The following is a 13,830-nucleotide window of genomic DNA, read 5'->3' as shown; positions in this document are numbered from 1 at the left end:
GAGAAGCCTGTCGTATGGGGTGAAACCTGAACTGAAGAGAGGGATCGCAAAGCAGAAAAAGGGCTAATATTAATATTGCAGTAGAGTGCAGAGTATACGAAGACATGCAGGTCATACATCGCAGGATTTGTCCGAGAAACAGGCAGACGTTTATCTGCAATTTGGTACACAACAGTAAGTCAAAGACTAATGTGAGATGAGGCTGAGGAACATCAAGAGCATAGGCACTGGGGAGTCATGGAAGGATTTTATGCAGGGGATGACATGGTACATCACTTGGGCTGTTGTATGGAAAATGATTTAAGGAGGTAAAATCAGACCAGCAAACCAGTAAAATCCACATAAAGGATATTGAAGGGAAAAGCTAGGCAAGTGGTATAAAGAAAAGAGGATGATTTCAAGATGTACTTAGGTATAAAAACTAGCAGAACATGTATATGTTGGCAATTTGGAAAGTTAGCCATGAATGACCAAGAAGTTTCTAACCTGCGAGTCGTGAGTAATGCCTGTAACTTTACCCATTACCTTAAATAACAAAAAGAGGAAAAGAGACAAGCTTCAGGAATGATTATGGTTACTTCTGTTTGGGACAGGTTACTATAAAATGCCTGTGGAATATCTTCTTAAAAATGTGCAGAAGATTGTTGTATGTGTTTTTCCGAAACTTTGGGGACAAATATTTGTGAGTCATTAGGCTGCATGTGCTATGCCTAAAACTATGGTAGTGTACGTATGTGAATAGTGATTGAAGATAGTGAAACCACGCAGAACACTAACCAATCATTGACATGAACCGTGCAAAAGGAGCTTGATCCTAAGTAGTATTTTTTAGAGTTGTACAGAAGGAGATCCAGGAAAGTTTGGTTCTTGCAGAATTCCAAGACTGTGATTCTCAAACTGGAAAGCAGGTCAAGTCCAGTGGACTGGTCATTACAGAGAGTGCCCACTCTTAAGAAATTTGCATAAGGTGGTAAGGAAATTGGGAAGACCACCATTTAACTAAAATTATTTCACAATTCATAACTAATACAATAACCTACTGTCTTCACATTTACTAATCATTTCTTTTGCAATGTCTAATCTGCTTTCAATCCTGCTCAGTGTATTTTTCATCTCAGCCATCTCTATATGTTCAGTTTGAGGCTTTTTAAGAAGTACATCCATATCTTAAGTCAACATTTTGAACATATGAAATCCAGCTGTAATAACTGACTAATGTCATTGTCTCCTGATGATATCATCTGTGCCAGTTCTTGGTTGGTTTTGATTGATTGATGTTTTCTCATCTTTACAAGTCATTATTTTCCTGCTTCTTTACATGTCTGGTAGTCTGACTGGGTGTCAGACATTGTGAATTTTACCCTGATAGGTGCTGGATATTTTTGTGTTTTTTTATTCTTGAGCTTATTTGTGGATGTGGTTTAGTTACTTGGAAACAGTTTGATACTTTTTGTTCTTGTTTTTAAGATTTGTTAGGTGAGACTGCAACAGTATTTGACACCAGGCTGATTATTTCTCAATAGAGAGGCAAAAGTCTTGTGAGCACTCTACCCAATGCCCCATGAATTATGAGGTTTTCCTGGGCACTGTTACCTTAAATACATTCCTCTGGGTCTTTCCCAGGTCTTAGTTGCCTCACATACAAGTCCTGATCCGGACTTTGCTGAATACTTGAGGGGGACCCTCTGCAGATGTCTCTTTCTCTGCAGTTCTTTCTTTGCTGGTATTCTAGCCTGCATAGTCTAACTGCCTTGGACTTCTCGGACTCTCAGCTCTGTCTCTTCAACCCAGATTTTCTACCAGGCTCTACCTTTGTTCTGTTTTCATGATAGTCTGTTTCCATATAGGGCAGTCGTAGGGCCAGCTTTGTTTGATTTCTATCACTCAGGGTGCACTGTTCTTCATTACCTGATGTCTAGTGTCGTGAATACCATTGTTTCACATATTTTGTCCAGTTTTTTGGTTGTTTCAGTTGAGAGGATAAATCTGATGTCTGCTACTTTATCCTGGCTGGAAGCCGATCAAAAAATGAAGGTTTCGAATCAATGAATTTCTAAGCTATGTAAATTACCAATGGGAAATGAAGATATATAAAATCATATTTTTATATTGGGTCTCTAGGTTCTTATTTCTCTGAGATATTTCTAGGTCCATTGGCTAAGATCTTTCATAAATCTTGATTGTTCAAGGAAACACAACTGCACCATCCTACCCCATTTTTTACATTTAATTTTGTTTTCAAGTTTCTTGTTGTTGTCACCTTTTTTCAGACAAAGTATTTTTTTCCTCAGAAGTCATTTATAAACTATCAAGCTTTTCAAAAATCTTGCTTTCGTATGTGATGCCTACCAGAAAAGCATGGCAAAAACTGCATGGAATATACTACCATAAAAATTAAGTTGTGAGAAGTTTTAATATTATTCAAATATAGATTTGTGGCATCCTAGGATGTCTTTAATTCAAATGGAGAGGATATCTCTTACCTCTTGGAATTTTAATTGAAATATAAGTGATTTTGAGCCTCTGTTACATTGACATATTTTATGTTTTATTTGTTTGGAGTTGCATCCCTTCAAATTAGTTTGATCCATAAACCCTTTAAAAACAACCACTTGCAAAGTTTTTTGTCAAAGTGTGCTCAATTACTTTGCTTAGCTGAAAATAAAATAAATTGTGTAGTACTTCTTCAGGCAAATAGAATTTTTCTCCTACTAAAATTTCTTTTGGGGCTCTTTTTGCAGAATTAATTTAGCATGATCGGTGCTTATAATGAAAATATATTTTGCTGGATTCAAAAGGATTAGGGAAAAATTTCAAAAAAAGTAAAATTAATATAGTGTTAGTCTTAGAATGTCACTTTTATTTTATATCCTACACCAAGGAAAATATTTAACTATCCTTTTTAATGCTTTACTTCCTTCACAGTACATTCCAAGTGTTTTCTGAGGGAAAAATATAGAGACATTATGAGACCGCGTTTATATTTTCTTACTTATAGGCAAAAAGAATTCTGGAGACCTTCGATTCTTATATCCTCATTTAAAGATTTGGAAGTAGGTTTTGAGACAATTTATCTTAAATCACACAAATCCTTAACATTAAATAGGGATTAGAAAAGAAATAATGCTCTCCTTACATCATGCTGCCTTTTATATTTATCTAAGAATAATACTAATCCAGAAAATACTGTCCTCCTCAGTAGACATCGCATGCCCGTGTAGATATGTGTCTGACCCTCTAAGCCAAATTCCAGGGCAATTATAGACACGGTGATAGCTCCTGAAGTAACTATTGAAAACATTTTCTAATTGCAGTTCACACTGTGATCTAGTTCTTTCCGTTTTTGCCAACAGTCAAAATCTCATGTTATTATTTCAGATTAGAAGTTTTGACAGCCAGCTGACATTTATCCAGCAATTTGGACTGGCAAAGTCTTGTGAAGTTAAACCCAGTGTTAATATTTATGTAGTTTCTCCAGAGAAAAAGCGTAGGCTACCCACCTGGTTTATTATGTTACCTCTCTTCAAACCTCTTCTGTACTGGTAAAGAGTAGTTCTCCTGCTCTTTGCAGATGAGAAGGGGGGAGAAAAAGATAGTTTAATTATTTGCTGAACCAGTAATAAAATAAAGGTAAAATTATTCATGTTAATAGCTATTTTCATATTTATTCACATCCTGAAGTTTTTCCAAGTGACGTACACTGTCAGTTTGCAAACTGCCTTCCAAGCCTTTGGCTTTGCCTTAGCAGTCATGATCAGAAGCAGTGTCTCTTGTCAGAAAGAAAACATTTGCAGAAGGCACCAATAATGTTGAAGTCAGCTTATCAGAAGCGCGTTGTAATCTTTGACTTCCCGTCTACGTTTACTCATTAGTGCTGCATGTAGCTCTTCCCTCCTTTCTGAGAAATTATATTTGAACATGAGCTTTCATAGCATCATCTGTATCTCCATATATCTTGACACCTGTATCTACATTGCTTTAAAGCATTATAAATAAGTTTAAGAAACTGTCAATGATGAATTGAAATAATTTTGTGTGGTGTAATTCTAATACAGAAATTCTAATACATTTTTTTTTAAAGTCCCACTTGCATTTACCCACCAGGAATTAATTTGCTGATCAGGCAGTATTTCTTGCATATTAAGTTTGCTGAATTGCATGCACACACTGTGAAAATGTTACAGTTTTAAACTTGTCATTTCAGTTAAGGGAAACCATCTTAAATAAGATCAGCGTGACTGTGTGTGAAGAACAGGTTTTGCATAATTTGAACCCTCTTTTCAGAGACCTAAACGTCAACATTTTCTCCCCAAGAATCTAGGTGCCATTAATTCCTTCTTCAAGGCAATTAAACCAAATGCATTTCAGAAGTATTGAAGAGGAAAGGAACATAGTCTTTTCCTTGTAATGTCACAGTAGTCAGACTCATGATGGTACTTCATTAAAAATATGACATAATTTAACCTATTAAACTAGAGAACATTTCTTCTCTGAGTGAATATAATTCAGACTTTTTTCATTGTATACAGATCACATCTCCCAAGTTGAGATACATCATATTATAATGGACTGTTATAGTTTCTCATCTTTGAGAAAAAAGATGTTTGTCACCAAGGATTTATTTTTAAAAGCACTTGAAAGTTTGACCAAGGTACATTATTTAAATTTAATACCTATGCATTTTATTTCTGTTATCTATCTCATAGTCAAAAACAACATAAAGGAGAAAATATCCCTCTAGGTCTTTGTCTCAAAGCCATTTATAAGTCTGTTAGAATCTATAAAATCATGTTATAATAATTCAGATAGCATTGTAGTTGGAGTTCAAGGCATAAACAGAACAATACAATAAACATTTCTTTGTGAGGGTCAAATGAGTTAAAAAACATTCTATATCTTTCCAGTAACAAAGCTGCTATGGAAATTAAAAGGAAACAAGCAAACACACTGCACATTACCTTTTTCTTTCTTCATGTTCAAATAGAACCCTGAGGAAGGCTACAGTATTTCTCTAGCCTATTGGATTGGATTCCCTATCATCACAAGATTTCAAATAAATATTAAAAGTACCCATTATAACTGTACCAAGCATTTGATTGTCAAAGTTATTTTTATCATTCCAGTAATAACTACTACTAATTCTCTGATTTATTTCCACACAATCACTAAAACGCTGCTACATCTATATGGAAAGTAATCAACCTGCTTTATTCAGTGACACACTGTTTTATCTATAGTTGTGCAGATAACTGTAAATAATAGATTTACAAATCAGTCAGCTTTTATTACTGTAACATTCATTCAGGATCACCAAGGGATGAAGTATTCATATAAAAGAATGTTCTAGATAGAGGCAGCCTTCTGGACAGATGACAATTCAACTTTTGTTGATTTGTATTTCTGCTGTTCAGCCAATTACACACGTGCGGTCAACGTGTGGCCAGTAGGCAGGCAACGTGCATATTAAATTCCATCAGTCAGGCTACTCTCTGCTGTTTACCGCCAAAGGCTCCCCAAGATTCCCTCTCAATCCGACCAAAAAGAAAGGTGGCAGCATCCATCACAATCCCACTGCTTCCAGACTTCTGTTTTTACCACAAGCCTGGGTTCAACCTTGTGTTTTTGATCAAGCTGCACAGGGAGGCAGAAAGAAAGGAAGAAAAAAGAAAATTAATAGGAAAAGTAGGAGTGTTTAATACTTTCGAGTCAGCAACAGAAGTTTTGAAATGCTTTGAGCAATGGCAAGATCATTCTAGGGAAAACGGTTTTGAAAAGTTCAGGAATGAGTTTGATGATTTAAACATTTTAGTTTTGATTTTTAAAATAATGCCATTATTTTATATTGACACTTATCTCCAGGTAACAGGAACTTACTAAGTGAAAATAATTGTGTACTTTAAGTAAGAAAAACTGTGGATAATTTTATTGTCTACTCGCCTCTACATAGCTAAGAGCGAAAAATCCATGTACTCTCAAGCGTGTCTCTCCAGCATCCTCCCAATGCAAGGATTATGACTTCAGCTTCATCTGTTTAAATTTCAAGTGTGAGCAGGTGCAGAATATTCTAACCTACCCGTATTAGCCTTTTCACCAACATCTCACTTCCCCCACAAATCATATTGGAATGCAATCCCCTTATCTTTGCCATGGCTACATTGCAAACCCTGTATTCTGTTCTACAAGCAATGTTTACTCCCTTTCTCTTTCTACTCCATCTCTTAAAATTAAAACTCTTGGTGATTGAGGAGGTTTCCTTTTCACCATACCACATTTTCTTGACTAATATATTCTTATTCCTGCTGCCCTCCAGAATTAAAACTTGATGGGGAGGCAATAATCTACACTTTCTTCCATTCAATGCTTTAAAATACCTGCATAAAAGAAAAAGTTGTGATGACAGCAACTCCACTTTCAGTCAGTAAAGTATTAGTCTTGGGGGCAAAGTGGAAAATATTTGATTTTGTGCAATCAGACGCATATAGCATGAATCTTTGAGTTCTGACTTTCTCCAAGATAACATTCCATTCATGTTGTTATCTTCAGGAGAGAAGACTCAGCATCACATGACTGAAACTAAGAAGGGGGTGGGAATAACCATTGATTTACTCTTAACATTGATTCTCTACCAGGTAAGCAGCACATATCAAAAAAAAAAAAAAAAAAAAAAGGAAAAAAAACCCAAATACTTAAAAAACCCATGGTTAGAAAAAAGGCAATGCCTTCTCACAGATAGACTGCTGATAGGGGCAATTTGTATGACCCTAAAGAACCATGTAATAATTGTGTATAATAATTATATGAGATATATTCATCTCAACCTTGTTCAGAATAACTGAAAATAATTTTAATGTCTAACAATAACAGTACATACTTGTTACATAAATTCTGTTGTATCTGTAACATGGACTATTCTGCAGCCATTAAAATGACTAATCCTTTTCCATATTCAGTGCTCTTGAATTTTTATACCATTGATTTTTTTTTTTTTTGTAATCTTCTCTTTTGTAATTTAAATAGTCCTATGAGGGCTTTTTAGCCACTACCCAGATACCTTTCAGAACATCACCCTAAGTCAAATGCAAGTTATCATTTCCAGGCAGCCAAATTAATGCTTCATTCCTGATTCTATCTGAGGAGGGAGAATTTGTATACTGCCGGGTTGGTTCTAAGTATTTTAACTCTGGCCTCAGTGACAAGGCAAACTGGATGCTTTTCAAAGAAATGGCTTTGGACACTCTTTATTAACATACTTAACCCAACATAGGTAAGCAGGAAACCTCTCTACACAAATTAAATGCAATAATAATAAAACCTTCTCAAATCTTTTTCTCTTATCAAATCATGAAAATTATTCATATTCTTATGGACTATATTTAAGTGGGGGAAAGGGTTCATTACAAAAGTTGGTAACTACTGCCTCTACTCTCCTACTTAAGAGATTTTGATTGATGAAATTATGAAGGCATATCAGAGAACAATGGTAGCCTTCACAAAAGTAGCCTAAGGTTCTCTGAAAATCACCACAAATTTGCCTTTAAGGAGTCATGCTAAGATACTTTAAAAGACAAAACAAAAACAAAAATTTTAGCATTGATAAAAACAGACTTCTACCCTAATTTGTTGCAATGAAATAAGGCTAGAAATTGTATTAAAATGCACACATTAGTTTGATGTTGAAAACAGCTCTTTATTAGGCTAATTTCTCTTCGGAAAGAACAAAATAGGTATTTTATCTTGGTATGTAGAAATTTTTCTGGGAATATAATCACTAAATGCATAGGTTACTTTTTAGTATCAAAAGAATTAAAAGGTTTTACTGGAAGCAAGGAGTAATTGTGAGATAAGACAGAAAACTTTAGAAGAGTCTTATTTCTATAAAAATGAAATTAAAAATCTGCTAATTATCCTTATATTGACCTTGTATCCAGAATTTAGTAATAAATGGAGACAGATTTCATTATCTAATCTTTCAACAGTAATGTCTTAAGTCTCAGTGCCAACCACTGTTCTAGATACTGGAAATTCAAAGGTCTGCCACTAAACACTCAACATAAGTAAACCCATAAGTAAATATCTTCAAGTGTTTAAAAACAAAGGATATGGGGAATATGATGACTTTGTTTACTGAATTTGCAAGAGATCAGACAGTTTTACAGAGATGGTAAACCTTTGATCTGGGCTTCAGTAAACATAATACTGTCACAATGAACCCAGAACTGATTCATCCATAAACCATTTCTAGGAAGCCATAACCAGTGTTGTGAGATGTGTTTACCCTGGAAAACAAAAAGTGATGCAATTTGTAATAGTAGCTTTTTTTAAATTCTGTTATTCAATTAAGTTTAGTTTTGTTTTAAAATTGACACAGAGCTTGTAATATGGAAAACTCTGCTATACAAGGAAGATCCTCTTATTGGTTTTGTTGAGAAAGTTAATGTTTTTTGCAAGTAAGAATTGTGAAGACCATCAACAATAAATGATGCCAGGATTGTTGTCAATTTTAGGTTTGGCTCCTCGATTTCTCAATAAAAATTCATCTGCAAATCAAAGCTCAACATTTAGGTTTGTTTCATTCATATTTGTAGCTCATTTTTGAAGGTATTCGAGGTCCTGGCATAGAAGGTGACATTGCCATTGATGATGTATCGATTGCAGAAGGAGAATGTGCAAAACAAGACCTAACGACTAAGAGTAAGTGTCTCTTCTTGGATGAGTTGGTGTGATGTAAAAGTAATGTAATAACTGTGAAACTAACATAGTTGTCTATGTTATTAAAGCTAATTTAGTTTTAGTTTGTTTATTTAAAAATTTCCTGTGCATGAGACCTGAAAATTTTAAATATATTTTAAAGTCAAAGTATTAAATCTGATGGTAGAATTTTGATTTAGGTCTATATAAGGCAAGCACACTTTGATTTTTAATTAATATTTTAAAATATTTTACATTTACATTATTAATTCCAGAGGATTTTTTTACTTTTATTAAAATATTTGGTTAATCTATATACTCAGCACACATTTGTATAGCCATGGCTGTTTTTATTCCTCTGAGTTTATGAATGGATTTCCTAGGTCTAACTTTTGCCAGCCATTTTAACAGAGTCACTATTGTGAAGAGCCTTAGTATATATGTTAAGTAATGGAGCAGCCTAATTTTTTTCTGATATAATTAATCTCCTACTTGCATCACAATCTTGTTTAGTAATTTGGCTTCATTTATTATTCTGGTTTGAATATTATGGCATAATGATATCTTCAAATTGTATTTTTTTCACCAAAAATCCACTTTTAGTAAACAAGATATAAATAAGAAATTATAAACAATGCAAAGAGCATCAGAATTATGTATTGGGCTGTTTCTTAAAATCCTCATTATATTAATCACGTGAAAGTGAGAAATCTGAAATTACTCTTACGAAAAATTCCTCCAGTTAAGGGATTTTTGTAGTCCCACCTGGAATCTTTAATTTTGTGGTCATTTAAAGAGGTTTCAATCAAACTAAATATATGCAAATAACATCAATTATTTAGCACTTACAAAAAAGAGCAGGAAAATCTGCTTTGTATAAGTCTAGAGCAAATCAGAGTCTTTGTTAATTGAGTATATTTAGTGAGCAATTATATCAGTCTGGATGCTGAAAGTCAAATTTGTACAACTACCCAGTGGTCGCTCACACGAACTGATTTGACTCCATTTTTAAGCATTGTTAGGAGACAAGACCTAAGATTGTGTGTAACAGTAAGTCATCTTGCTCCTAGTTTTCACCTTCTTGTCATCGCACTAGCATTTCAAGCAACCATTTTAGAAAAAATCTCTCCCTGTGTCTGGCTGATTCTGCCTTAGAAAACCAGTAGCTATATCCAAATGAAGTAGGCTTGTCAAATGCACAGAAAAGCAAGCATTCTTCTCAGAGGAAAAAGGGATTTATTTTGAATTTCACCACACGAATCAGTGACAGTAACATTATATTAACTGAAGATGGTTACCATCTTGTACAGAAATCATACATTTTGATGATTAAATCACTGGAAATTATTATAAATTGCATTAAACTCTCTACATGAGGAAAGCAAGAGAACATAATTTCCTCCCCCAAAAGGAGAAAGCAGAAATGTAGCCACAGTGAAATTGAAACGGATAGACGTGGTTTCAGGGGCTCCGAGAAGCCTGGTGGTCCTTTATGTCTCAGTGCAGAAGGAATTCAGCAAGAGGCAAAGTGATAGATCTCTTTACTCTGTTCTTATCAAAATGACTATGAAAACCCATAGGCACTTTATTATTATGCAACAGAATGTTTTCATAATCAGTTGTCTTCTCTTAAACTATTAAATCCAGAAAAATGTGTGACTATTTTAAGTGAAATCTATCTATGCTTATTGGAGGTATTTTTATTTAGCCTCCGTAAATCAGAGGAAACAAATAATTCTAATTGGACAGAAAAATTTTCTTTGGCATGAGGAAATATTCTGTTACCTTTGTATCTCTTTATCACTTATTAAGTTCAATTTGATAAACAGTATGGGATGAATATTAAATTAATGTTAATTCTAAGTGCAAACCAACTTGGAGGCCAAAGGCCTCTTCCTAACTGCTGAGGCGCCCAACCGCTCTCAGGTAGTAAACGTATTTATTTTCAAAACTCAGCTCGCACCAGGTGAGAGCCTTTTTGTGACTCATGGCAGGTTAATGAATTGAGTCTGCCTACGTTAGTCCTCCTAGGTAAGCTATACATTCTAAGAGGTACCATCTGGACATGAAGTTTACTTGAAATACCAGCTACAGTAAGAATCTCAAGGCAGATTGGTAAAAGGGATTTTTTAGTTAGAATGGACTTCATAGCACTTTTAAAAATTACACTAAGGAGAGCACTGTTTACCCAATTTATAGATAATAGACCAACCTAAATATATATAATCCACTGTTTGCAAGAGTTAATTTCTCTACCCATAACGATCCCTACCTAGTTTTCATAAAGAGCAGTTTTTCTCTCGGTGTTTAAGCTTCAACACTTCTGGAAGCTTAAAAAAAAAAAAAGCTGACCTTTTCAGTTTTTGAGAATTTCCTCTCTGTGTGCATGCCTTCATGTGGCTAGCAGAACGCTGAAGTCGAGCTCGGCCACAAACGCACAAACGGGTTTTCACACCATATCATATCAATTTAAAATCTGAAAATATTTTAATTTTATCAGATGCCTCACCGTATAGTCAAGTTATTTTCCTTTTCGCTTGTCTTGGAAATGAGGCTGATAGAGAAAACAAACCAAAAAACAAATGTTTTCCAAAAATATCTTCCATATACTAAAATTGTTTCATTAGTTCACCGAAGTTGTATTGGTAGCTGCGTGGAATACTTATTCTCCTTTTTCATTTGTTTCTTGGCATTTATTTCCCTTGTCTTTAGATTCCGTTGATGGTGCTGTTGGAATTTTAGTACATTTATGGCTTTTTCCAGTTATTGTCCTCTTCTCTATCTTAAGTCCTCGAAGGTGACCTTACCCTGGCAGAGGCTATAAAAGATTCACCAGGCACTGGCATGAAGAAAGAGTCTTTGTAAATGGACACTGAAAAAACAAACTACCAAAGATTCCTCCACTGACTACTGACTCAAAAATAAAATAATAAAAACAAAATTTTTTAAGCACTGGGGATAAAAAGACATCATGGAAATATAACTTATTCCGCACTACAAATAAAAGAAAATCTTGACCTGAGTAGAGAAGAGACCTTCAGGTGCTTTTGTGGCTAAAAAGATTACAGTGTCATCTGGTCATCTGGTTGAACTTGGAAAAAAAAAAAAAGAGCTAATAGAAATCCTTGTCAAAGCACAAAGTCATGGCTGGTTTTGTTTCAAATGAATAGTTTGCTTGTTACCATGGAAACCTAATGGCCTGCCAACAAAAACCTCACTGTAAACAGGGTACGTGAAGAGCTGGCATTTATTTTCCTTTCGAGAAGGTTTTGCATAGAGAATTAAATAAATGTAGGCCCTTTTACCTTTGGTTGTTACCCTTCCTTGAAAATAACCCGAACTCAGAATTATTTAAAACATTCTTCTTCCTCCCCACCTTATCCCCATCCCACCTTTATTATTATTATTTGTTTTCCTCCCGTGGCTAAGCTAGATAACTGTATGCTGTCTCTTTTTGCATGCACTACTATCCAGGATGGTAAACCTGGGCTTACATATTACACAGGCTTATCGGAGTTTGCTTGCGGCCACTTGAACACCCAAACTAAGTCATCTGTTCCAACGAAGAAACCAAACCACCATCTTTTATAAATTGCCATGGAAACCAAGTGCCTTCAATGAAACAAGCCTGAATAATTTTCAACTCAGAAGCTTGCACTGCTGAGAGTGGTTTGTGTAAAACTATTTTATAAACAAACTACAGAGCCTAAATGTGCAAATTACAGGCATGACAACAAAGCCGCTTCTGAAGAAGAAAGGACCGAAGCTGCTGCGTAAGCCCATGCAGACGAGATATTTGTTGTTTGACCTCCTAGACAGCCATGGCCTTTCGGCTTATTGTCCATTAGAAAATAACTTCCATTGAGACCAGACATGGGAGCAACACTTTTTTCTTCCAGGTTATTAAATGGGTCAACCAGAGCAAAAGGTTGTTAAGATAATACTTAGCGCAGAAGGTGGTAAAACACAAGAGTGATTTTTTTACTCTAACCTCCATTTGAAATGAAATTGGCCCTAGCTTTAGAGGGAACAAGAAAATGTTTGTGATTGCAGTGCATACAAACTCTACAGCGGAACTGGGCCTGAAAAATCTGGCTTTATTCTAAACACTGAGGGTAATATGCCTCTGCCCTTTAGTCAGACTCTGTGCAAATTGTGAAATATTATTTTATTATTTTACCAAGGTTAAAAAACACTTTTACAAAAAAAAAAAAACCTGTAAAAATGATTTTGAGCTACCTGAGGACAAATCATACCTTTAACCAGCCAGTTTTCCAATGCATTGTAAATTTCACTTAAACCTGTTGGTTATGAAAATTTGAAGATCTTTTTCCTTAAATTATCTCAGCTTTTACCTTCATTTAAAAAGACTTTTGTCTAAAGAAGAATATTATTATTATATGTTCTTTCAACACCCCAGGATTAAAAAAAAAAAAACTGATTATGCAAGTAATTGGGATATAAGTATTAAATTATAACATTTGCAAATATTAATATAAAGCACAACAAAATGTAGTGGAAAAATGACAAAGCTTGATTTTCTAAAAAAAATTCTGTAGAAATGTTTGTGCACATTCAGTAATTCAACTTAAAAGATAATTTTGCAGCTATGTTCAATAAAGCCTCTTTCCAGGTAAGGTATGAAAAGCAGTATGTGTGTTTGTTGAACGATGTTCACGTATCACCAAAATGAGACTAGTTATACAATTTATTGGTTATGTTCCCATGGGATAAATCTTCAGTGCTTCATATACTGTAATGTCTGCAGGAAGAAATTGTGATAGGAAATCTCTGATGTACTCTCCCTTATTTGTAATACATGTAAAAAGAAGTCAAACTTTTGAAAGTAAAATACGAAACAAATATGAACTTGGAATTTAATGTGTATTTTCAGTTAAAGAGGGGACCAGTCAGAATATTCAGGTAGTGATAGAATTGAGCTAACCCAAGTTCTTTAAATGAAGCAGAATAAACAAATGATTTTTATAACGTATTTGAACAAATCAGGCATATTGAAAAAATTTCAAAATTATAGTCACCCATCTATTTTATCAAACCAAAGAGAGTAAAGTAAACAATATTTGAGGTACTTGGCTTAATATTTACTAAATCTCCCTTCACCTTGACTTCCATTTTATGTGC

At 34.5% G+C, this 13,830-nt stretch overlaps 1 protein-coding gene across 1 annotated transcript in view; it reads left to right on the top strand.

Moving 5' to 3' along the window:
- MDGA2 (MAM domain containing glycosylphosphatidylinositol anchor 2) overlaps window positions 1-11,656 on the top strand; it is a 777,847-nt gene extending 766,191 nt beyond the window's left edge. The window contains exons 16-17 of the mRNA XM_057722267.1: window positions 8,586-8,691; window positions 11,401-11,656. Coding sequence (XP_057578250.1) covers window positions 8,586-8,691; window positions 11,401-11,489 — 195 coding nt within the window. The 3' untranslated portion in view covers window positions 11,490-11,656. The remainder of the gene's footprint in view (window positions 1-8,585; window positions 8,692-11,400) is intronic.
- Window positions 11,657-13,830: the final 2,174 nt, after the last annotated feature.

This window comes from Hippopotamus amphibius, chromosome 2, assembly GCF_030028045.1.
Source record: "Hippopotamus amphibius kiboko isolate mHipAmp2 chromosome 2, mHipAmp2.hap2, whole genome shotgun sequence".
Lineage (NCBI taxonomy): Eukaryota > Metazoa > Chordata > Mammalia > Artiodactyla > Hippopotamidae > Hippopotamus > Hippopotamus amphibius.
The sequence above is the reverse complement of the archived record's forward strand: the minus strand, read 5'-3'. Positions and strand labels throughout refer to the sequence as shown.